This window comes from Electrophorus electricus, chromosome 2 (genome assembly GCF_013358815.1).
Source record: "Electrophorus electricus isolate fEleEle1 chromosome 2, fEleEle1.pri, whole genome shotgun sequence".
NCBI lineage: Eukaryota > Metazoa > Chordata > Actinopteri > Gymnotiformes > Gymnotidae > Electrophorus > Electrophorus electricus.
Window position 1 is genome coordinate 950025 of NC_049536.1, and position 24469 is coordinate 974493.

Genomic DNA, 24469 nt, shown 5'->3' on the forward strand with positions numbered 1-24469 from the left:
TGACACAAGTGAACACAAACTATATGCACTAGAATATAGACACTGTATACACTATATACACTAGATATAAGGGCAACAGAACAAGCAGAAGGCCAAAGCGAATCTCACTGTGGAAGTAGACTAACAGGATCAGAGCACAGAACACTCAGAACAGCAAAGAACAAACACACAAATGAAAACACAAGGTTGAGCATAAAGCTTCCTAATAGTGTCTTCAGGACCCTTTTATACCTGGAAATGAGATTGTAGCACTGTGGTTGACTTTCGGTGGCGGAACAAAACATGTCAGTTAGACATAAGTAGACTTTAACTTTTAATCCACATTAGGTGACACTATTAATCCACATTAGGTAACGTTGCATCAGAACGCACGGTGCTTTTGTTAACTACCCGTACTCTTTTATAGACTAATTGTGACTTTGTTAAGTATCTTCCTATATCATAACCATTGATATGTCCTTATAGACCTTTTAATTTATACCGATGGAGAGTTTCTTAAGTGTCGTTAAGTAGTAAAAACATACATGTATCAGGAATATCTCTCAACAAGGTTTATTTTAAAAGTCAGAAATATCGGTACCTGACTGCAGCTTTATCGGTGCAATTCACTTTTACTGTAATATTCGCATACTGCAGGATCAAAACGTTGTTACAAATACTCAAATTCCTAAATTATACATCTAGAACACCTTTATTTATGTCATTAGATAAATTATCTTGATTTGGATATTGCATTAAACATTGTTTTTAGTGTACATAAATATATCTAAAAACACAATTCTTATAATCAGTTGCTATGATTCTACAAAGTCTACATGTATCTAACGCATAAACATTAACGATATAAGTCTGAAATAGTTTAAAGGGATCACCGAATTCAGTTCTGCGAAACACAGGTTCATACACACACGCACACTTTTAGCGGCACAAAACTCTCATTTGGATTTAAGTAACTTGCACTCTTTATTCAAAATTAATTTAGTTACTGTCTTTATTTTTCTATCTTTATTTATCTTTATTTCTAATTGTATATTGTATGTATATAGTATCTTTGATAACTTCTTTCATTACACAAAAAGAAAAGAAAAACTAGCATTTTTGGGGTTGTATCGTTCACTAATTCTGAAGCTAAACTACGGCGCTGTAAAGAGAGGAGACGGCAGTGTGTTTAGAGCAGGTTTATGTACGGACCTTAAACGAAGTTAGTGTGGAGGACACTGGACGTAAGAAGAACTTCACTTTTTATTCCCAGTAAATCACAGTTTTAAGTAGGTATTGTTTGTAATAAAGGTCTCTTTATTAAAGCGCATTAAAGGTGATTTTATTAGCGCATTTATCCTAACCGTTGCAGTGTTATTGCAGCCCACATTATTAGCGTTTTTTTGGTAAAAGCATAAATGTTTCAGCAATATCCGCCAGCAAACCTTTATTCTGCCTACTGGGTTAATTTTCATTAGTATAAGTGTTTGTCCCTGACTGGAGGTTGTTGATGCAAAGCACTTTAACCGTAATACTCGCATACTGATGAACCACCGTCTGTTAAATATACTTCCATTTTGATCTATGTATGACTATACATTATATTTACTTAAATGTTTCATTAATTAAATATATTGGGGTTCTAATGTCCAGGGAAAATAAAAAAAAAGTTGATCTAATATGTTTCTGACTTCTGTTCCTCACTGAAGAGGAAGTGAAACACAACTGATTTTCCTGCTAACGGTTCCTGCCTGTCTGAGCTGTAGACCGTGTTGTGTCTCCTAGGTGACGGCCCGCCCACCCTCACGGTCCTGCCCCCCTCCAGTGTACAGCTGCAGCAGGAGAAGGTCACACTCGTGTGTCTGGCCAACAAGGGCTTCCCCTCAGACTGGAAGCTGAGCTGGAAGGTGGCTGATATCAGCTGGACCTCGGGGGTGAGCCAGAGCTCCGGGCTTCTGCAAAAGGACGGCCTCTACAGCTGGAGCAGCACCCTGACCCTCCAGAAGGAGGAGTGGCTGAAGAAGACAGTGACCTGTGAGGCCACCAAGGACTCCCAGTCTCCTGTCACACAGACACTGAGTAGAGAGCAGTGTGCTGAGGCGTGAAACTCCCACATGTGTACTGAAGTGTTCTCCTCTCACTGATTAATGTGCTGCCTTTTAGATAGTCTGTGTTTATTACTCAAATGTTCCTCGGTTATTTGATCAAAATGGAATAAAAATTTTGAATAAACATTGTAGTCTCTTAATTTCCCACAACAATACTCATAACTATAAATACCTTTAAAGTTCTACAATTCTGTACAGCAGAAATGCTAATGTGTGATGAGGTATAGGATTAAACTTTGATAAAGCTGCCATTTCATTAATCATAAAAAATAAGATATTTCCACGTTTCATTCAGTAGAAACTGTAACATGAGTAAGTCGGTGTATTTTTGGAGCATCAGGGGCTGGAGGACAAACCATCTTTGGCCCTTTCAGTATATCACAATATCATCATTTTTAGTTTATTTCTGCCAGAAAATAATCCCATCATGCTTTATATAACTTTGTAGCACAAGATGAGCTGTTTCAATACAACACTCTCATGGGTCACTTATGAAGGCAGAAAGTTGTTCTATCCAAAAAAGACTAAACATTTACAAATGTTTCATGAAAAAGAAATCTGCCCTACCTGTACAGGTTTAACATACATAAACCCCAACTTACATGATATCCACCCTGACTCTGTGTGTGTGTGTGTGTGTGTGTGTGTGTGTGTGTGTGTGTGTGTGTGTGTGTGTGTGTGTGTGTGTGTGTGTGTGAGAATTTTACTGAAAGTTAAATTTTATTTTAAGTTTTCAGACAGTTTAGTAAAAAGTAATTGTTTCAGTTGGTGGCATTATTTCATCTTGTTGTGTAGTAAGTTTATTTAAGCAAGTATAGTGAGGTTATTTAACTTTACCCCCTAAAGATCTTAAATATTTCACCTTTACTTGTTAATAAAGATTTAGAATGGACATGAAAAGTATGTGTTGGTAGAAGTGTTTCACAGTAGCTGAGAATAATCAGAGGAAGGCACAGACATGGTGATTAGTGCTTTAGTGTGTGCTTACATCACCTCTAAACAGGACAGAATCTCCTGAAGATGACTGATACTGATTTATCAGTCATACTACTAGTAGAGATTTCTCTCCATTAATAACTACCTGCTCTATTATAAGAACAACTGTCCCAAGAGACCAAAGGACTCAGTACTGCAGTGCTGTGACTGGTTTCTGATGCTCCATGCACTGGAAGTGTATAAATGTGCCTCTGTGGGGTAAGCACTAGATAAATTCCATGCGTTGTTATTATTGTTATAACTGTAGTGTTTTGTCTTCATCCGCTCCAGCAGAAACAGAGAGATCATCTGCTCAAAGAAAAGAGAGACAGGAGAAGTTTAAGACCTTCTCCAGGTTTCTGGTGATGCAGCTCAGTCTGAGCTGTTATCACTGTCAGTGTCAACAGCAACATTAGCATTGTGTTTAATGGTGGGTTTCTTCTTGATGGATCATACTAATGTTCACACCTTCCATTTCTTCCATTTCTAACACATAGACAGCAGGAGTAGAATGACATATAGATCTACAAAACTCTCCTCTAACAGAAGTGCAACAGTGTTGTCTGTATTGTGTCTTTGTGATTCATTATAGATTTTTTTGTTGACTTGAGTGAGTGTGTTGTGGTTCCTAGAAGAATGATTTTCTATAGATGTGTGTTGTTCAGTAGTGAGTGAGTGTGATGGGGCATCTCTCCTGCACAGAGTGTGTCAATGTTCTGTATCACATCCTCCCCTTCAACACCTGCAGTAGGTCCCAGCTGCAGCAGTGCAGTCTCTGTGCAGTCTGACTGAAGGAGGTTTTTGTACGACTCTCTAACACTGTGTGAACAGCCAGTTTCCACCAATGTTGTGTTCACTCTGACAGTAATAATCTCCTGCATCTTCAGTCTGGACTCCTCTGATGGTCAGAGTGAAGTCAGATCCAGATCCACTGCCACTGAAACGAGCTGGAGTTCCTGACTGTAAGTTAGTAGCCCAGTAGATCAGGAGTTTAGGAGCTTCTCCAGGTTTCTGCAGGTACCAGGCTAAACGATGACCATAGCTACTGTCATAATACACTGCAGGGTTTGTTCTACAGCTGATTGTGACTGTGTCTCCTGGAAGAGCAGATTTCACTGCAGGAGTCTGAGTCACAGTCACCTGACACATGGATTCTGGGGGATAAAACAAAAAAAAACAAAGCAAATCCAATTTAAGTCATATGTTATTTTCCATTTCTTATGTTGCTTATATCTGTTAATAGAAGGTTTAGAATATTTTATTAAACAAGACATCTGTTTTTTTTAGGTTATTCACCTCAAAAGCAAAGCATAAATTGATCTTTTACCTTGAGTCCAGAGGACCAGTGTGTAGATGAAGATGGGGATCAAAGTCATGGTTGCTGTGGGTGAAGTTGCTGGGGCAGGCAGCTCTCAGTCATGAAGTGTTAAACTCACAGGACTATAAACACTCCCAGAGCACTGAAGCAGGTGCTGCACATGCAAAGTGACCTCTCTGTATTAATACATGTCTACCAAATACTCTCTGTGGCCTCTCTGTATTAATACACGTCTACCAAATACTCTCTGCGGTCTCTCTGTATTAATACACGTCTACCAAATACTCTCTGCGGTCTCTCTGTATTAATACACGTCTACCAAATACTCTCTGTGGCCTCTCTGTATTAATACACGTCTACCAAATACTCTCTGCGGTCTCTCTGTATTAATACATGTCTACCAAATACTCTCTGCCGTCTCTCTGTATTAATACATGTCTACCAAATACTCTCTGCGGTCTCTCTGTATTAATACACGTCTACCAAATACTCTCTGCGGTCTCTCTGCATTAATACACTTCTACCAAATACTCTCTGCGGTCTCTCTGTATTTATACACGTCTACCAAATACTCTCTGCGGTCTCTCTGTATTAATACACGTCTACCAAATACTCTCTGCGGTCTCTCTGTATTAATACATGTCTACCAAATACTCTGTGGTCTCTCTCTGAAGTAATGCCTCCACTGAATACCTCTTACATAACCATATTTAACAGAACCAACCATACTAGAGAACTATAAACCTTATAATACAATGTAATATATAGATGAATAGAAATAATATTTCTATTCAGTATGAACAATGTCATAAAACTATGCTACAGTGTGCTGATTATTGGATAACTGGAGCTGATGAACAGATTTAGAGAGAATGATAAATAAGAAGTATCTAGTACATTTTAGGTAAGTATTTCTAAAAGTGTGTGTGGTGTAGTGCTCTCAATCGCTCCTCTGTACAGGATCTCCGTTGTGCCTGCAGTCTACATACTTTCCACAAGGGGCGCTGGTGAGTTGCACAGTGGATGTCTAAGAGAGTGTGTTGACCAGAGTAGAAGAACAGAACTGCAGTTACAGCCACAGCAGCTCACTGACTGTTAGTGCTGCATTTAGGGAAGAGGAGGAGGAGCTCTACCATCTTCCATGATGACCTCAGTCAGCTGTAATGTGATGTAACACACTTACACAGCCCTGAACAATGGAGCTTATAGTCTGAAGAATGCTCTTTTTTCTTAATTCACCACTCGGGTGGGTTTAATTATTGAGTTTTGTTTTCACTTCAATAAAGCTTCATTTTGAACTTGGTCTGTTCTTGTATTATTTTATTATTCACTATCTGCACTGTAAGATTCTTTGCACTGGAGTGTGTTGCGCTTGAGTAAGTTGGGCTAATGAAAGCTGAACATCTGCAAAAAGTGTTGTTCTATTCTGGGAAGGAGCAGGTTTCTCAGGGCTGTAAACATTAATCTGTTTCACCCCACTGCTCTCGCTCTCTTTCACTCTGACTGGTATTGACATTACTAGAGACTAGTTTCAGTTCTTCATTTTATATCTGAACATTACATACACAGGAAAAGGAAATAATTACCAATAACACAGTATCAAGATTGAATAAAAATTATGTTCTCTAGTAAGTAAGTTTAGATAATGAATATAAAATGTATTGAAAAATGTAATGGAATGCTTCTCCCCCCATGAGTCACGTGGTTTGGCCCACCTCATGCAGGGGAATTACGTTTGTTGTCACGCCCCCTACATGATGGCACGCACCTGTACGGGGTTCACGCTGAGTGTATGTCTGTTTATTTAAAGCCCTGTCAGTGTGGGCCTCATGGTTGGTCATTGTTAGTGTTAGTGTAATGTTAGTGTCAATGAGTGTGTAGCCGCTGTTAGTATAACCCAACGTTTGTACCATTTTATGTTGTCTTTGTTGTTTGTGTGTTCCTGTCTATTAGTGTTATTATGTGTGAGTGCCACGCGTGTCCTTTATGTTTCATGTCATTAAATGTTTCAAGGGAGTCTGTGCGTCCTGCTCAACGCCATGATAGCAAATACATGAATGAATGAATGAATGAACAGTCACATACTAGAACACTTCTGTCCATTTCAGTGAGTTTGTAGGTATTTTATTATTTCTCTATTAGCAGGAGAGCAGAGTGGTGCAGTGGAAGTGTGCTGGGACCATAACCCAGAGGTTGATGGATCACAACCATCCTCTGACAATATCCTATACTAAAATAAAACTACATTAACTCCCTAAGTGATAACACAGAGAAAATAACCCAGGGCCCAAACACAACGGCAGACCTTCCCTGCTTTCCAGAGCACACACAAATACATACACACTATATACAAATTTACAACAGTGGCCAAGTTAGAGGGATCAAACAAGCTCAGAATCAGAGCAAGTGGGAAAAGAAGCCAAGCACTGAATCAAACATCAAAACTATCACTCGAACAACCAGATGTCCAAAATATCATCTTTCTCTTTCTTCTTCCTCCAAAACACTTCCTTATATCCCTCCTCCAGGCAGGGCCTTGTTTCAGGGCTGGACAGTGAGTATGAAGATCTGTAGAGGAACTCTGGACTGGGTCTTGGGTAACTGGAACTGGAGAGAACAGAGCTTCACACACATACATATGACACAGGGGGACACAGGACGTAACTACTGTCTCATGCTCTTCACCTGCAGGTCATGAGCATTAATGTGACTGTCCCCACTTTTACATCTTAATGAGTTAAATGTAAATTTTGTGATAATCTTGTGTCCCTCAGTGTGGAGGTGCAGGTGTATCCAGTACAGTTCAGAAGCAGCCCTTCACTCTCTGTTCTGTAATGGTGATTTAGATCAGTGGATGTGTGGAAGCACATGAACAGACAGCACTCCAGTTGTCTGGTAGATGTGGGGACTCTTTAGGAGGAAGGATTTCCTGTCTGCTGGTGTTTTGGTCCTCCTGGGCTAAAATTTATTTATTTATTTCAACGTCAGTAAAATATTAATCATATGAAACTAATAATACATTATTTGTGTTGAAATTATGTTCCTTCCTTCTTAGCATAGCAAAACTTTAGTTTGTGTAAATGGTAAATATTGTGACTTTTTCCCTGGAGAGAAATTCCCAGGATGATGGACTCAGCTACACTACACAGTAATTCTAGATTGTCACCCTTTGTCCCATCATCACCTGAAATTATCCAGAAATTAACATAGCAGGACTTTAAAATAACTCTTTTATTCTAAAAAGAGGGAAGAATTAACTTCACATACCAGTTGCTGTCTGGACAGTTTAACACAGTATTTCCTCAGCAGCTTTTCCAGGATCTCCAGGCTAAAAACAGCAGTAAAATGATTAAAAGAATCAAGAGTAACTCAGACCAGTTCACTAGGTAGTGATCACCTGTCCTTATACACCACAGTGATGTTCATATATTACTGCCTTTGTCCAGAACCTGAGTGTGGAAGCAGGACGTTATCAGGGGTTGGTTTAAAGGAAAGATGTTAATCTGCTACATATGTAGTGATGTAAGTATCTATTACACAATGATGACAATTTAAAAGAGCAAACGGTTCAGTACTGTAGTGTTTTGGAGTTGATGATTTGAGTTGAGTGCAGATTTAGCAGCTATTCAGCTGATCTCAGATCAGTCTGTGTTTGAGTCAGAGCAGTTCCTCTACAGCTGAGGGAGGTTTTTGTACAGCATTCTAACACTGTGTGAATGGAGTGTAACCCTGCTGACAGTAGTAATCTCCTGCATCTTCAGCCTGGACTCCAGTGATTTTTAGAGTAAATTCTGTACCAGATCCACTACCACTGAATCGATCTGGAACTCCAGTCTGACGGTTTGATGCATAATAGATCAGGAGTATAGGAGCTTCTCCAGGTTTCTGTAGGTACCAGTGGAGATAATTGCTAACACTCTCACTGGCCCTGCAGCTGATAGTAACAGTCTGTCCTGCTGTAAGAGACTGAGATCCTGGAGTCTGAGTCAGGATTATTTCCCCAAATGATTCTAAAAAAATGATCACATACATAATAACATTTAAATTTGGATGAATTTTAAATAAATAAAATCCAAATTAAAAATATTGTAACTCTGAAAATTAAAATTGCAGCAAATAAACATGAACATCCAAAACCAAGTAAAAATGAAAACTAAACTTTTCAGTTTGTCTCACCCTGAGTGAGGAGTCCCAGTGTCCCCAGCAGTAGAATGAGTGACATCATCATTGTGCTGTGTGTCAGTGTGTGTTAAAGGACTGAACACTCTCTGATCACCACTACAGCTCTTAAAGTGTGTGGAGCAGTGAAGCAGCTCACATATGCAAACAGGACAACTGACATTTCACCTCACAGCACTAGTTTGTACGTCTGATTCACTTTATCAAATAAATGAAAGAATCTCTCCTCTTCTCTCCTCTTCTCTCTCTCCTCTTAGAGCTCTCAGTAATCCTCTCTTATGTGCTGCACTCTCACATTCAGTCATGATTTTTCTACACTTGGTTTTCCTGACATTGAAGATCATGTTGGTATTGATGACACCTGTGTTATGTCTGCATCAGTAGAACATTTAGAAAAGACAGTATGTAATGTCTACATTCAATAGCACTATGGACACGTGGTAGTGGAATTGGAACTCTCCTTTTTACTAGGTCATTCACCCAAGCTATGTGAATATAGATAGCAGCAAGTTTAAGCAATACACATTTCTTCCCACCTTATTAAGAAAGTCTTAGAAATTACAGTTCTCTAACTTTTTTTTTTTCTAGAGGTAGAGGGTAGACGGCATCTGACCCTGAGCCAGTTTAGGGGAATATTCTGCCCCATAACAGAACAGGCCCCCTATAGCAGACAGTACTCTGGGTCTCAGAGTATCAAGTACAAAACTGCAGCCCTGATGTGGAGTATTACAGTAGGTCAGCAAAACTGTGTCTAACCTCTGCTGGACACTGGTGGAGGAGGACTTGGAGGATCTCAGTGCAAACTTGCACAAACCTTTCGGCAGCTGAGTGAATGTTTCAAGTTTCAAGTTTGAAATTTGGTTTATTCTTCCCACAGGCCATTCGGGCCCTGAATCAGGGAAACTGATAAACTGTGGGGACCACCACCACCATGTAGCATAACTGTATATATATAGATATTCTATTACCACCATGTAACATAACTGTATAACTGTATATATATATATATATATATATATTCAATTACCCTGTAACACAACTGTAACTATGTTATGTTATTATACAAAACGGATCTGTACATTCTGTACATTGTGTACATATATACACAACCATATACTTTGTAAATTGTGTATATAATCATATTATACATATATTGTACATACATTGTTAATATATTTTGTACATACATAGAATATATATATTTCTCTTTGCATATATATATTTCACGTATATAGAATATCTATGCACCCCTGTTTTCTTTCCTCAGTTTGGGCAGAGCACTCTAAACCATTTCCCTGCGAGTTATACTGTGTATGACTATGTATGTGACAAATAAACCAAACTTGAACTTGAACTTGTGTACATATGTGTGTGTCACTATAATGTCAGAGGTTTTTGAATGACAGCTTCATTAGAATGTATCACTATGGGTGACTTGTGGATGAGGCACTAAACTCAGTGAGTGGTAAGCTGGACTGTGGATGTCTCAGAGGTGCAGGAGGCAGTTCTGACCAGTGCAGGAGAACAGAATGCAGCAGCTCTGTCTGTATTCTGTTCTGTGTCCTGGCATTTCTGTTACTTCCACTGAAATAAAGCTTCATTTTGGACATTGTCTGCTCTTTTATAACTGATAAACATCTTTAATAATGTTACCAGACAGTTCTTGGTAATGGGACAAGCAGGAATGATTACTACTTTAAACAAATATAACGCTTTTACCCTGTGATTCAACTTTCGGTGCTTTGTTGTAAACTTCATTTTTATGCATATTTTCCAACTTCAAGTTGAATGGTTAATGATTTTAAGCATATCAGGTGATGTGTATTTGTGTAATGAGGGAGGGTGTGGGCTAAGGAGATCAACACCCTATAAGAAGCTGTGCATAATTATTAGGCAGCTTCTTTTCCTCATGCAAAAAGGGGACAAAAAAGAGATTTATCTGACTCTGAAACATCAAAAATTGTAAAAAGTATTCGAGACGGATGCAGCACTCTTAAACTTGCTAAGATATTGGGGCATGACCACAGAACTGTCAAACATTTTGTTGCAAATAGTCAACAGGTTCACAAGAAACATGTTGAGAAAAAAGATTCAAATTAAAGATTAGAGAAGAATCAAATGTGAAGCGACCAGCAACCCATTATCCTCCAGTACTGTCATATTCCAGACCTGCAACCTACCTGGAGTGCCCAGAAGTACAAAATGTTCAATACTCAGAGATATGACCGAGTGAAATGTCACATAACGTGAAATGTCAAGACTGGGCCAAGAAATATCTGAAGATATCTGATATCTGATTTTTCAAAGGTTTTATGGACTGATAAGATGGGAATGACTCTTGACAGATCAGTTGGATGGACCCCTGGCTGGATTAGTATTGGGCACAGAGCTTGACTTCGACTCAGACCCCAGCATTGTGGAGGTGAGGTACTGCTATGGGCTGGTATTATTAAAGATGAGCTAGCTGGACCATTTCTGGTTGAAGATGGATGCAAAATCATCTCCCAAACCTAAGGCCAGCCTTTCGAAGACACTTTCTACAAGCAGTGGTAAAGGGAAAAATCTGCATCTTTCAAGGAGACCATGATTTTTATGCAGATGTAACGGCACTCCGGTCTGTTCCATGTGGACAAACAGGAGAGCCAAATATTAGAGGGATAACGTGGACAGTACAAGGGGTTGAAAGACTTTTATAGTAATTACACTGTTATTAGAGGGAACAAACTTGCTGGAGTTCTGTAAAATAATAATTGTAATTGTCTTACATTGTTCAGGGTGGCCAACTGACTGTGTAGGTAACTACTCGAGTTAATGCATATGTGTAGGTAACTACTAGAGTTAATGTATATGTGTAGATAACTACTAGAGTTAATGCATATGTGTAGGTAACTACTAGAGTTAATGTATATGTGTAGATAACTACTAGAGTTAATGTATATGTGTAGGTAACTACTAGAGTTAATGTATATGTGTAGATAACTACTAGAGTTAATGCATATGTGTAGATAACTACTAGAGTTAATGTATATGTGTAGATAACTACTAAGGTTAATGCATATGTGTAGATAACTACTAGAGTTAATGAATATGTGTAGGTAACTACTAGAGTTAATGTATATGTGTAGATAACTACTAGAGTTAATGTATATGTGTAGATAACTACTAGAGTTAATGCATATGTGTAGATAACTACTAGAGTTAATGTATATGTGTAGATAACTACTAAGGTTAATGCATATATGTAGATAACTACTAGAGTTAATGCATATGTGTAGGTAACTACTAGAGTTAATGTATATGTGTAGATAACTACTAGAGTTAATGTATATGTGTAGATAACTACTAGAGTTAATGCATATGTGTAGATGTAGATATATTTACTATAATAAGGTAACGGGAGTTTGGCTTCAAAGCATGTACTTGTTTTGTTCAGCGGTTGTAAGGGGACAAGTCAAGCGTAGTGCCCCGAATTGAGGGGGAGATGTAGTTTTGGTTCACGTTATTGGAGCAGGTAATTTTCCAAATAGAAAGGAGGAAGATAAAATTGTGACTACTGGCTCTGTTTGGATATGGGTATATTTTATTTTAATAAGAGAATATTTATATAATGGGAAAATGTTTTAAATTTAAATGTTTTGAACCATAGGGGAGAGATATTATGAATTCTAGATTATGAAGTATCTAGAATTGTTCGTTCTAAGGGGCAAAGATTAAATATAAGGAGTGGCGTTGGAATGCAAGGGAGAGATTGAATGCCATAATTGGATGTACGTTAAGTTGCCTTATTTGGGTATAATTCTTTGTTGGCCTGGATGACTGATTTTTTTTTTTTTTCTCTATGGTTTTTTTGGATTTTTTTTTTTTAATTTTTTTGTCTGCTTATGGCATCATGCCCCTCTCACTGGACTTTTTGAATAAATCTCCATCATTGGCACACTTACTACCGGAATCATTTTGACTGATAGACTTACAGTCCTGAAGATGTTCAGAGGAGGCTGCAGTGTCTCGGCCAAAGAAAGTAGGTGAAACCAACTGACTAGCTACAAATGAGGCTGCACTGTGGCTCAGCAAGGGTTTAACAGAGTCCTCTACAAATATATCTGACACTGAAATTGGCCTCTCACAAACAGTACCATCCTCTCTGATGGTTGAAAGTACTGCACACAGCAGAGCACACTCACAGATTCAATGAGTTTAACAGGTGAGGAAGCCTGTCCCTCTCTTGAAAATGAGTCCTGTATCCCATGGAGCAACCCCAAAACCTTCTTCTGCATGGTTCTGTAAATACTCAGGGGAGCAGAGAAGGAACCCTTTTGTTTTGGGCTTGGTCCAATTACAGTGCTAGCATTCTCAGACATGGCAGCTGAACTCTATGAAACACCTTCAGTTTCCTTCTTCAGCTTTTCTTCTTCACTGAGACCTGCTTCTATCCCACGTACAATAACAACTGTTGGATACAGTGAGATAGCAGATTTTGTGACTGATCACAATGGTTGCACACAAAATCCCAAACTCTGGTCGTTGTATTTGGCTATTAGGGAAAGATGGATGTGTGTGTATATGTGTTCCAGGTACACTGCCAGGATTTCTACCCTGTTTGAGACTCCGTCCCGTACCTTGCCGGGTTTTCCAGGCAACTGTATCAGCTATTTAAAAGTCCTTCCCACAATAGAGGGAGAGAGAGAGAAAGGAGACTGTGTGTTAGTTTGGAGTTTGTTTGGTTGTGATTGAAAATTTGTATGTTTTGTGTATGACCTTGTTTTTCTCCATTTTTGAACTTTGGCTTCACCCCTCCTGCTTCGTTAGCTGTGTATATATACATATATGTAGATTGTGTAAAGAGTGTAAATATTGTTTGTTTGGTACTTTGGTGTTGGACACTGGTGGTAGGGAGTGACTGCCATTTTTGTTGGGTGTGGGTTTTCTCTCTGTTTATGTATCAGAGAGTTAGGAAAGTCTTTTGCATGTTTCTGCTATTATTAGGATTAGTTAGTGTGTAGTTTTATTTCATTAGTGTCGGTTTTGGTAATTATTTTGGCCTGGGTCACTCCTGAGGGAATTGCACCAATAAGATTATTTGTAAATGATAACCTCTGTACAATACACTAAAAAAAGCTTCCATTTGTGTTTCTGTTTGTTTTGTTGTTGTTCCTTTTTTTCACAAATTCTATTACATTAGCCATTTGCACTTCTTTTAGCTTGATACGGCCTCACAGCCTAGACGGGGTCGTAACATTGGCGTATACTTCATCAAAGTCATCCATTCCCAGGAAACATGTTACCCATGTTTAGCACATATATGCTTAAACCCCATTCTCGTGTACCATATCATAATGAATAATATAGAACTGAAGGTCAGATAATGATCATACTCACTGCTCATATTTATGACTTCTCCCAACGTTCAGACGGCTCAGACCCCTACTGGGTCTTCTGAGCAGTTTGTCCCACAGGGTCTGGTGCTCCCAGATCACATCTATATCTATCTATCTATCTATCTATCTATCTATCTATCTATCTATCTATCTATCTATATATATATATATATATATATATATATATATATATATATATATATATATATATATATATAAATTGTTCCATAGGTAGGATAGACTGGATGGATATATATTCTTCACATAAAATTAATTCGGTTGTAATATGTTGGACCAGTTATCGTTAAAAAAAAAGTACTATTAAATAACACATTAACAAGCTTCTTTATACAACAACTGATCTTTATATTCTCATTCATGTTCAGACATTCTTGCATCAAGCCTGTAATTCAGATACGAGTTTGTCTGTATTCTCAGTAAAACCCATTTAATAATGTGCAATGTACCCAATAAATGTCCATTCTATAGGCCCAGCTTACCAGATATGTGCAGCATCCTGAACATTTATGGTGTTATGATCTTCCCAATAGTCGAGAGAACAGTTTTAAATGTGAGACCCTTCTGAAACAGATTAACAATTTTTCCACGACCACAGGATGTGTCTTTTGACATGGTTGTTTAACAAATGAGAAGCTACTCACTGCATCAGTTAGGGTTAAATAACTTGTTGCCAGCTGAACCATAATCACCCACACAGTAATTAGCCAATGGGAGGCTCTTACCTATTTGCTTACTTAAATACAGGTGGTGACCTTTTTTTTTTTTGTCCAGGCAGTGTATATGGAGTTTTAAGCATTCCTCATTTGTATATGTATTAGCGTTGATGTAAACAAGGACATTGTTGGGAAAATACTTTTAAATTCAAACAATCCATGGTTTTCAAACGTATTTCATTCTTAAAAATCTACTCCTCAAAATAATTGATTTGAGTGAGTAACGGTGCTTTTGTTATTTTTGCAGTGGTGCTTTTGTTATTTTTGCAGTGTGGTGGGTAGCATTTAGCTCGTATAGTTCCATACTTTTACAACTCAACAGTTGTTTCACACAATAGGACATGAAATAAATTCCTATCTGCTGTTAGAAGTGAATTTAGTCTGATTAAATGATCAGATTTCAAAAGTGGCCTCTATTGGCGGTAACTGCTGAGTGACACGAGCCTTTATGTAGAGCACAGCGCTTGTGACGTCATCGAACAATGACGTCACTCAAACGCTGGCGATAAAGACTTTTATGTTTTTGTTCTACAATAGGCAGAGGCACAGGCAGAGAAGCAAAGACTGCAACAACTGTGTTATACTCCTGCCTCTTCATTTGCAGCTCTAACTCATGCAGCCATACCAGTAAGTGAGGGTCTTCCAGTTTGGATGGAGACTCCTCTGATTCTACGCCCAACTCTGACTGTGGTTCATCCCCACCACTAGCCTCTGCTGAAGGTGGAGATGTCACTGGTTGAGCTGGAACCCAGGGACCTCATTTCTTTATGGCAGGATACCCTCCACTACCGATACTTCCTAAAAAACAGCCTTCACCGCCACCTCAAGGTATCGCCACATCAAGGTATCGCCACATCAAAGAAATCCTCTGTAGTGTGAAGTGTTACAACACCTATCAAACACCTCCAAATTAGAGCAGAGTGAGAATTCCACTATTGTGAAAGCATCCATCCTAACACAACAGCCAACAGTAAACTCACACCCCCTGGACAAAGTGAAAAAATGCCAGACAAAGCACACAAACAAAAAAGGGATGAGCCCTTAATTTCTGTTATGACCCAGTCCAGGTAGGGTCTGTGACAGAAATCAGCAAATGCAGAGTTGGGCTTAAATGTCAAATGCAACTGAGTGTGAATGATGGATATGTGAGTTTAGTTTACTCGTATTTTGCACTTCTAGGTATCAGCATTGATCCCTGTATTCTACAGTATTCTAGTTCATTGGTATATTGGACTCTAACCTACTGTACTGTACTTGGATATATTCTATGAGTAAATGACAAAGCGCTTTTGTAAGTCGCTCTGGATAAGAGCGTCTGCTAAATGCCGTAAATGTAAATGTAAATGTAAATGTAAATGATATAAGAGTGTAATACAATAGGCACAAATAACACCAGACAGACTTCAGGTGGGTCAACAATGAAAATGGTAAATCAGCAAACAAAAATAAAGAAACTGACTGACCAAAGTGGAACTGCATAACCTAACGAAAACAAAATGAGAAAACCAAAACACATACACACTTTCCTGTCTCCCTCACCAGACACAAAACAGAGACAAACCCAAAACTGCAAAACAAACAGCAGCCCACCCTACACCTGGTGTGAAGTGACACAAGTGAACACAAACTATATGCACTAGAATATAGACACTGTATACACTATATACACTAGATATAATGGCAAAAGAACAAGCAGAAGGCCAAAGCGAATCTCAATGTGGAAGTAGACTAACAGGGTCAGAGCACAGAACACTCAGAACAGCAAAGAACAAACACACAAGTGAAAGCACAAGATTGAGCATGAAACTTCCTAATACAGTCTTCAGGACCCTTTTATACCCATAGGAAGGGAAGACGTGGCACGTGGGTGACGTCATCGCCAGGTATGTGGACGTCAGGGTCTTCAGCTGTCTGAGAGGACTCAGAGGACTCAGTGAGGAACCGGAAGGTCTCAGTGGGGAGGAATCAGATACACTGATCCTGGATCAGATCATGCACATGGATAATCTGTTTAATCCACTGAAGCCTTAGGGCATTGTCTCTGTTTTTGCATATTTTCTTAAATTCAGTTTAAAGGTTCTTAATTATAATTACATTTAGTTATTTTTGAACAAAAATATAATATTTTCAATTTATGATATTCTTACTTATCAAGTTCCTAGTACAATTACTGCAATCTGGACTTTCAGATTATTGTAGTGCTTTCTCAAGAACCAGTGGAGGGCAGCCTCACATTGTTCAATGCATCTTAAATTTTGTTTGTTTACAGTGTCACTCTCTGTGACTGTTGTTTTTGTTGATTCTTTGGTTTCATATTTGTTTGTATTGAAGATGCTGCCAAACAAAATCAAGGCAGTAAATAAATCAATATTTTATTGGATCATTACTTGGTTATATAGTTGAATTTCACAGTAAAGTTAACAGGGCCGTTCAGATAGAATCTTTACTTTTCTCAGCATTGATTATTGGTTTTGTAAAGTTATATTGACACGTCCCAAAAAAGAACTCTCAAAACGTTATTTTACAATAAAATATTTTTTTAACATTTTAGTGAACAGATATTTTGATAATACAAATTAAAACTAATTTTAATATTCAAAAAACGAACCAAAGGAAAAATATATGGGCTGCAAGAAATTGATTTATTTTTAGTCTTTCTAATGCCTAGATATTTCCCTGCATATTTTAACAATTAAAAATTGTAGCAGTTAATTATTGTTTTGTAAAAGGCTTTCTAAAGGTCAGAGTGAGCGGCTTCTTTACAGCAGGAGGTTTTTGTACGACCACTGAGCGAGTTTGTATCACTGTGGAGCAGTTTTGGTGGCGGCACAAAACTCTCAGTTGGACGTGAGTATCTTTCACTGCTTATCCAAAAGTTCGTATTTTCTGAAATAATAATCGATATGTTTGATCTTTGATAATGATGGAGACTTAAAACATGTTGCGGTTGCATTTCTTGTGGTTTACGGTGCAACAGATGTTACGAGGTAATTTATCTAATAATATAATGTATGTTTGTATTTTGTTTAATTATTTTAAAAATCTGAAAAGCGTTTGGCTAAGTTTATGAGTTTTCTAAAGCATTAATGTCGAAGCTCCATATTACGCGGTATATAGTGGAGAGAGCGGCGTGTTTAGATCAGGAGGTTTTTGTTCGGACAGTAAACGAGATTGTAGCTCTGTGGTGGACTTTCGGTGGCGGAACAAAACTATCAGTTGGACGTAAGTAGACTTTAAGTTTTCTTCACAATTAATCCACGTTGTCTAAGCACGTCAATATGCCCCATGGTTCTGTAAACCACCCGTAATCTTTTGTAGACTAATTGTGACTTTTTTAAGTATCTTCCTATATAATAACCGTTGCTATGTCGTTAGCAATATCGACTTTTTAATTTATACCGATGGAAAGTTTCTTAAGTGTCGTTCAGTAGTAAAAACATACATGTTTCAGAAATATCTCTCAACAAGCCTTCATCTGCTTGCTGGGTTCATTTTAAAAGGTAGTAATATCGGTGCATGATTGGATTTTATCGGTGCAGTTCACTTATACCGTAATACTCGCATACTGAAGATCAAAACGTTAGCTGTTACAAATACTCAAGTTCTTATATTGTACATCTAGAACACAATAATGTATGTCTTTAGATAAATTATCTTGACCTGGATGTTGCCTTAAACGTTGTTATTAGCGTACAAGAATATGAAAAATATCTCTAAAAACACAATTTTTGTAATCAATTGCTGTGATTCTACAGAGTCTACATATATCTAACGCATGAACAATAACGATATAAGTCTGAAATAGTGTAAAGGGAGCACCGAATTCAGTTTCATACACACAGTTTTAGAGGGACAAAACTCTTGTATTTAAGTTACTTTCACTCCTTACTCAAAATTAATTTAGTTTCTGTCTTTGTTTTTCTATCTTTATTTCTAATTGTATATTGCATGTATGTAGTATCTTTAATAACTTCTTTCATTACAAAAAAGAAAAGAAAAACAAGCATCTTTGGGGTTGTATCGTTCACTAACTCTGAAGCTAAACTACGCGCTGTAAAGAGAGGAGACGGCAGTGTGTTTAGAGCAGGTTTATGTACGGACCTTAAACTAAGTTAGTGTGTAGGACACTGGACGTAAGAAGAACTTCACTTTTTATTCCCAGTAAATCACAGTTTTAAGTAGGTCTCTTTATTAAAGCGCATTAAAGGTGAATTTATTAGCGCGTTTATCCTAACCGTTACAGTGTTGTTACAGCTTTTAGTGTAAATCGAACCTCATTTTTATCGTTTTTTTTATCAAAAGCATAAATGTTTCAGCAAAATCCCTCATCAAACATTTATTCTGCCTACTGGATTAATTTTCATTAGTATAAGTGTTTGTCCCTGACTGGAGGTTGTCGATGCAAAGCAGTTTAACCGTCATACTCGCATACTGAACAATCACCGCCTGTTAAATATACTTCCATTTTAATCTATGTATGACTATACATTATATTGATTTAAATGGTTCATAAATTAAATATACTGCCAGGGCTTTAATGCCAATGGAAAATTATATTGTTGATCTAAAACATTTAACGGTTCCTGCCTGTCTGAGCTGTAGACCGTGTTGTGTCTCCTAGGTGACGCCCCGCCCACCCTCACGGTCCTGCCCCCCTCCAGTGTACAGCTGCAGCAGGAGAAGGTCACACTCGTGTGTCTGGCCAACAAGGGCTTCCCCTCAGACTGGAAGCTGAGCTGGAAGGTGGCTGGTAGCAGCTGGAGCTCGGGGGTGAGCCAGAGCTCCGGGCTTCTGCAGAAGGATGGCCTCTACAGCTGGAGCAGCACCCTGACCCTCCAGAAGGAGGAGTGGCTGAAGAAGACAGTGACCTGTGAGGCCACCAAGGACTCCCAGTCTCCTGTCACACAGACACTGAGTAGAGAGCAGTGTGCTGAGGCGTGAAACTCCCACATGTGTACTGAAGTGTTCTCCTCTCACTCATTAATGTGCTGTCTTTTAGATAGTCTGTTTATTACTCAAATGTTCCTGTTTATTGTTCAAAATGAAATAAAAAATTTTGAATAAATGTTATAGTCTCTTATTTAAAACATTTCCCACAACATTACTCATAACAATAAATACCTTTAGTCCTAAATTTCTGTTCTGCAGAAATACTAAGGTGTGATGAGGTATAGGATTAAACTTTGATACAGCTGACATTTCATTAATCACGGTAAAGAATGAAGCAAAAAATAAGACATTTCAACATGTTTCATTCACTACAAACTGTAACACGAGTAAGTTGGTATATTTTAGGAACATCAGGGGCTGGAGGACAAACCATCTTTGGCCCTTTCACTATATCACAATATTATCATTTTTAGATCATTTATGCCTGAAACTAATCCCATAATGCTTTATATCACTTTGTAGCGCAAGCTGGGCTGTTTTTCAATAAAATACTCTCATTAAAATATTTCTGCCTGACACTAACCCCCTTTAGCACTTGTCTGTTTAAAATAAAGCTTTGACCTAATGTATTAAGTGTAATAACAAAGAACTGCTTAATATTTGGTACATTTTTTTTTTTTTTATTAATTGAGTCACACAGTGCTATTATGACACAGCCCGGTTTATCACACAGTGTTACTGAACTAAATGTGTATTGCTCTAAGTTACCCAGTACAGGTTTAACATACATACACCCCACTCACCTGATATCCACCCCGACTCTGTGTGTGTGAGTGTGTGTGTGTGTGTGTGTGTGTGTGTGTGTGTTACTGAACTAAAGGTTTGCTGCTCTAAGACACTGGAAACCTGGACACAGTGCTGCTCTGTTCTGGGTGTCAGAAATCTGCATTGCCTGTACAGGTTTAACATACATACACCCCACTCACCTTATACACACCCCAACTCAGTGTGTGTGTGTGTGTGTGTGTGTGTGTGTGTGTGTGTGTGTGTGTGTGTGTGTGTGTGTGTGTGTGTGTGTGTGTGTGTGTGTTGTGAGGGCGGCAGAGGGCGTAGAGCGGGCCATGCGCTTGTGTGTGAGAGAGAGAATTTTACTGAAAGATTTCAGTCAGTTTTTCAAAAAGTCATTGTTTCAGTTGGTGGCATTAAGTCATCTTGTTGTGTAGTAAGTTTATTTAAATAAGTGCAGTGAGGTTATTTAACTTTACCCCCTAAAGATCTTCACTGTTTACCTTTACTTGTTAATAAAGATTTAGAATGGACATGAAAAGTATGTGTTGGTAGAAATGTTGCACAATGGCTGAGAATAATCAGATGAAGGCACAGACATGGTGATTAGTGCTTTAGTGTGTGCTTACTTCACCTCTAAATAGGACAGAATCTCCTGAAGATGACTGATACTGATTTAGCAGTCATGCTACTAGTAGAGATTTCTCTTCTCTAATAACTACCTGCTCTATTATAAGAACAACTGCCCCAAGAGACCAAAGGACTCAGTACTGCAGTGCTGTGACTGGTTTCTGATGCTCCATGCACTGGAAGTGTGTAAATGTGCCTCTGTGGGGTCTTGATAAGCACTAGATAAATTCCATTTGTTGTTATTATTGTTATAACTGTAGTGTTTTGTCTTCATCCGCTCCAGCAGAAACAGAGAGATCATCTGCTCAAAGAAAAGAGAGACAGGAGAAGTTTAGGACCTTCTCCAGGTTTCTGGTGATGCAGCTCAGTCTGAGCTGTTATCACTGTCAGTGTCAACAGCAACATTAGCATTGTGTTTAATGGTGGGTTTCTTCTTGATGGATCATACTAATGTTCACACCTTCCATTTCTAACTGATAGACAGCAGGAGTAGAAGGACATATATATCTACAAAACTCTCCTCCAACAGAAGTGAAACAGTGTTGTCTGTATTGTGTCTTTGTGATTCATTATAGATTTTTTTGTTGACTTGATTGAGTGTGTTGTGGTTCCTAGAAGAATTATTTTCTGCAGATTTGTGTTGTTCAGTAGTGAGTGAGTGTGTTGTGGTTCCTCTCCTCCACAGAGTGTGTCATTGTGCTGTATCATATCCTCCCCCTCCACACCTGCAGTAGGTCCCAGCTGCAGCAGTGCAGTCTCTGTGCAGTCTGACTGAGGGAGGTTTTTGTACGACTATATACACTGTGTGAATAGGCGTGTACTACTGATATCATGGTAACTCTGACAGTAATAATCTCCTGCATCTTCAGTCTGGACTCCTCTGATGGTCAGAGTGAAGTCAGATCCAGATCCACTACCACTGAAACGAGCTGGAATTCCTGAATATAAGCTAGTAGCCCCATAGATCAGGAGTTTAGGAGCTTCTCCAGGTTTCTGCAGGTACCAGTTTAGATAATGTCCATAGCTGCTGTGATAAAACACTGCAGGGTTGGTTCTACAGCTGATGGTGACTGTGTCTCCTGGAAGAGCAGATTTCAGTGCAGGAGTCTGAGTCACAGTCACCTGACACATGGATTCTGGGGGAAAAAACCAAAACAAAACAAAGTAAATCCAATTTAAATCATATTTTATTTTCCATTTCTTATGTTGCTTATATCTGTTAATAGAAGGTTTAGAATATTTTATTAAACAAGACATCTGTTTTTTTAGGTTATTCACCTCAAAAGCAAAGCATAAAATGATCTTTTACCTTGAGTCCAGAGGAGCAGTGTGCAGATGAAGATGGGGATCAAAGTCATGGTTGCTGTGGGTGAAGTTGCTGGGGCAGGCAGCTCTCAGTCATGAAGTGTTAAACTCACAGAACTATAAACACTCCCAGAGCACTGAAGCAGGTGCTGCACATGCAAAGTGACCTCTCTGTTTTAATACACGTCTACCAAATACTCTCTGCGGTCTCTCTGTATTAATTCACGTCTACCAAATACTCTCTGTGGCCTCTCTGTATTAATACATGTCTCCCAAATACTCTCTGTGGCCTCTCTGTATTAATACACATCTTCCAAATACTCTCTGTGGCCTCTCTGTATTAATACACGTCTACCAAATACTCTCTGTGGCCTCTCTGTATTAATACACGTCTACCAAATACTCTCTGTGGCCTCTCTCTATTAATACTCATCTACGAAATACTCTCTGTGGCCTCTTTGTATTAATACACATCTACCAAATACTCTCTGTGGCCTCTCTGTATTAATACACGTCTACGAAATACTCTCTGTGGCCTCTCTGTATTAATACACATCTACCAAATACTCTCTGTGGCCTCTCTGTATTAATACACGTCTACCAAATACTCTCTGTGGCCTCTCTGTATTAATACATGTCTAACAAATACTCTCTGTGGCCTCTCTATATTAATACACATCTACCAAATACTCTCTGTGACCTCTGTATTAATACACACCTACCAAATAAACTCTGTGACCTCTGTATTAATACACGTCTACCAAATACTCTCTGTGGTCTCTCTGTATTAATACATGTACACCAAATACTCTCTGTGGTCTCTCTCTGAAGTAATGCCTCCACTGAATACCTCTTACATAACCATATTTAACAGAACCAACCATACTAGAGAACTATAAACTTTATAATATAATGTAATATATAGGTCAAATAGTATTTCTATTTAATATAAACAATGTCAGAAAACTATGGAACAGTGTGCTGATTATTGGATAACTCAAGTTCAAGTTCAAGATCAAGTTCAAGTTTGGTTTATTTGTCACATACTTAGTCATACACAGGATAACTCGCAGTGAAATGGTGGAGAGTGCTCTGTCCACACTGAGGAAGAAGAAAAACGGGTGCATAGAGAAATATATATTCTATATATGTACAAAATATATTAACAATGTATGTACAATATATGTATATTATGATTATATACACAATGTACAATGTATATGGTATATATGTACACAATGTACAGAATGTACAGATCCATTTTGTAAAATGGCATATTTACAGTTTTTATGTTACATGGTGGTAATAGAATATCTATATATATACAGTTATGCTACATGGTGGTGGTGGTCCCCACAGTTTATCAGTTTCCTTGATTCAGGGCCCGAATGGCCTGTGGGAAGAAGCTCCCCTTCAGTCTCTCTGTCTTGGTCTTCAGGGAGCAAAAGCGCCTCCCTGACCTCAACAGAGAGAAGAGTCTATTGTTGGGATGGGTGGGGTCCTTCACAATCCTCCTGGCCTTGGTCTGGCACGGCTTGTAGTAGATGGTCTGTAGGTCAGGAAGTTCCGTGTGAGTGATGCGCTCTGCTGAACGCATTACCCTTTGGAGTGCTTGTCTGTCCTGCTTGGTGCTATTCCTAAACCAGACTGTGATGTTCCCCATGAGGATGCTCTCGATAGTGCTGGTATAGAAGTTCCGCAGTACCTTGGAGGGCAGTCTGAAGTCTCTTAGGCGTCTGAGGTGGTAAAGACGCTGACGAGCCTTCTTTGCCAGGGAGTTGGTATGACAGGACCAGGACAGGTCCTGCAAGATGTGAACACCAAGGTACCTGAAACTATCTACTCTCTCCACCGTGGTTCCACTGATCCTCACAGGTTGGTAGTGCCGCTCCTGCTTCTTGCTGCAATCCACGATCAGCTCCTTTGTCTTACTGACGTTTAGGAGGAGATTATTTTCCTGGCACCAATTTTCCAGGTGTTTAATCTCCTCCAGGTAGGTCCTCTCATCATTGTCCGAGATCAGGCCCATGACAACGGTGTCGTCAGCAAACTTGACAATGATGGTGGAGCTGGAAGTGGCTGTGCAGTCGTAGGTGTGCAGTGAGTAGAGCAGAGGGCTTAGGACACAACCCTGAGGAGCTCCAGTGCTGAGTGTGAGGGTGGATGAGGCACAGTTGCCCACGCGTAAAT

General features: G+C 38.8%; 1 long non-coding RNA gene and 1 gene segment (V, D, J or C); one reads left to right on the forward strand and one right to left on the reverse strand.

Annotated features, from left to right (window-relative positions):
- Positions 1-6488: 6488 nt before the first annotated feature.
- On the reverse strand, positions 6489-8643 carry LOC118240971. Its single transcript, XR_004775737.1, has 3 exons — positions 8557-8643; positions 7648-7708; positions 6489-6987 (listed from the first exon to the last, which is right to left on the reverse strand). It is a non-coding gene; the product is annotated as an uncharacterized LOC118240971 (long non-coding RNA).
- A 7995-nt stretch (positions 8644-16638) lies between these two features.
- LOC118240960 lies at positions 16639-19609 on the forward strand. The segment is given in 3 exon segments: positions 16639-17655; positions 17831-17890; positions 19290-19609. Coding segments are annotated over 3 exon segments (429 nt in total).
- Positions 19610-24469: the final 4860 nt, after the last annotated feature.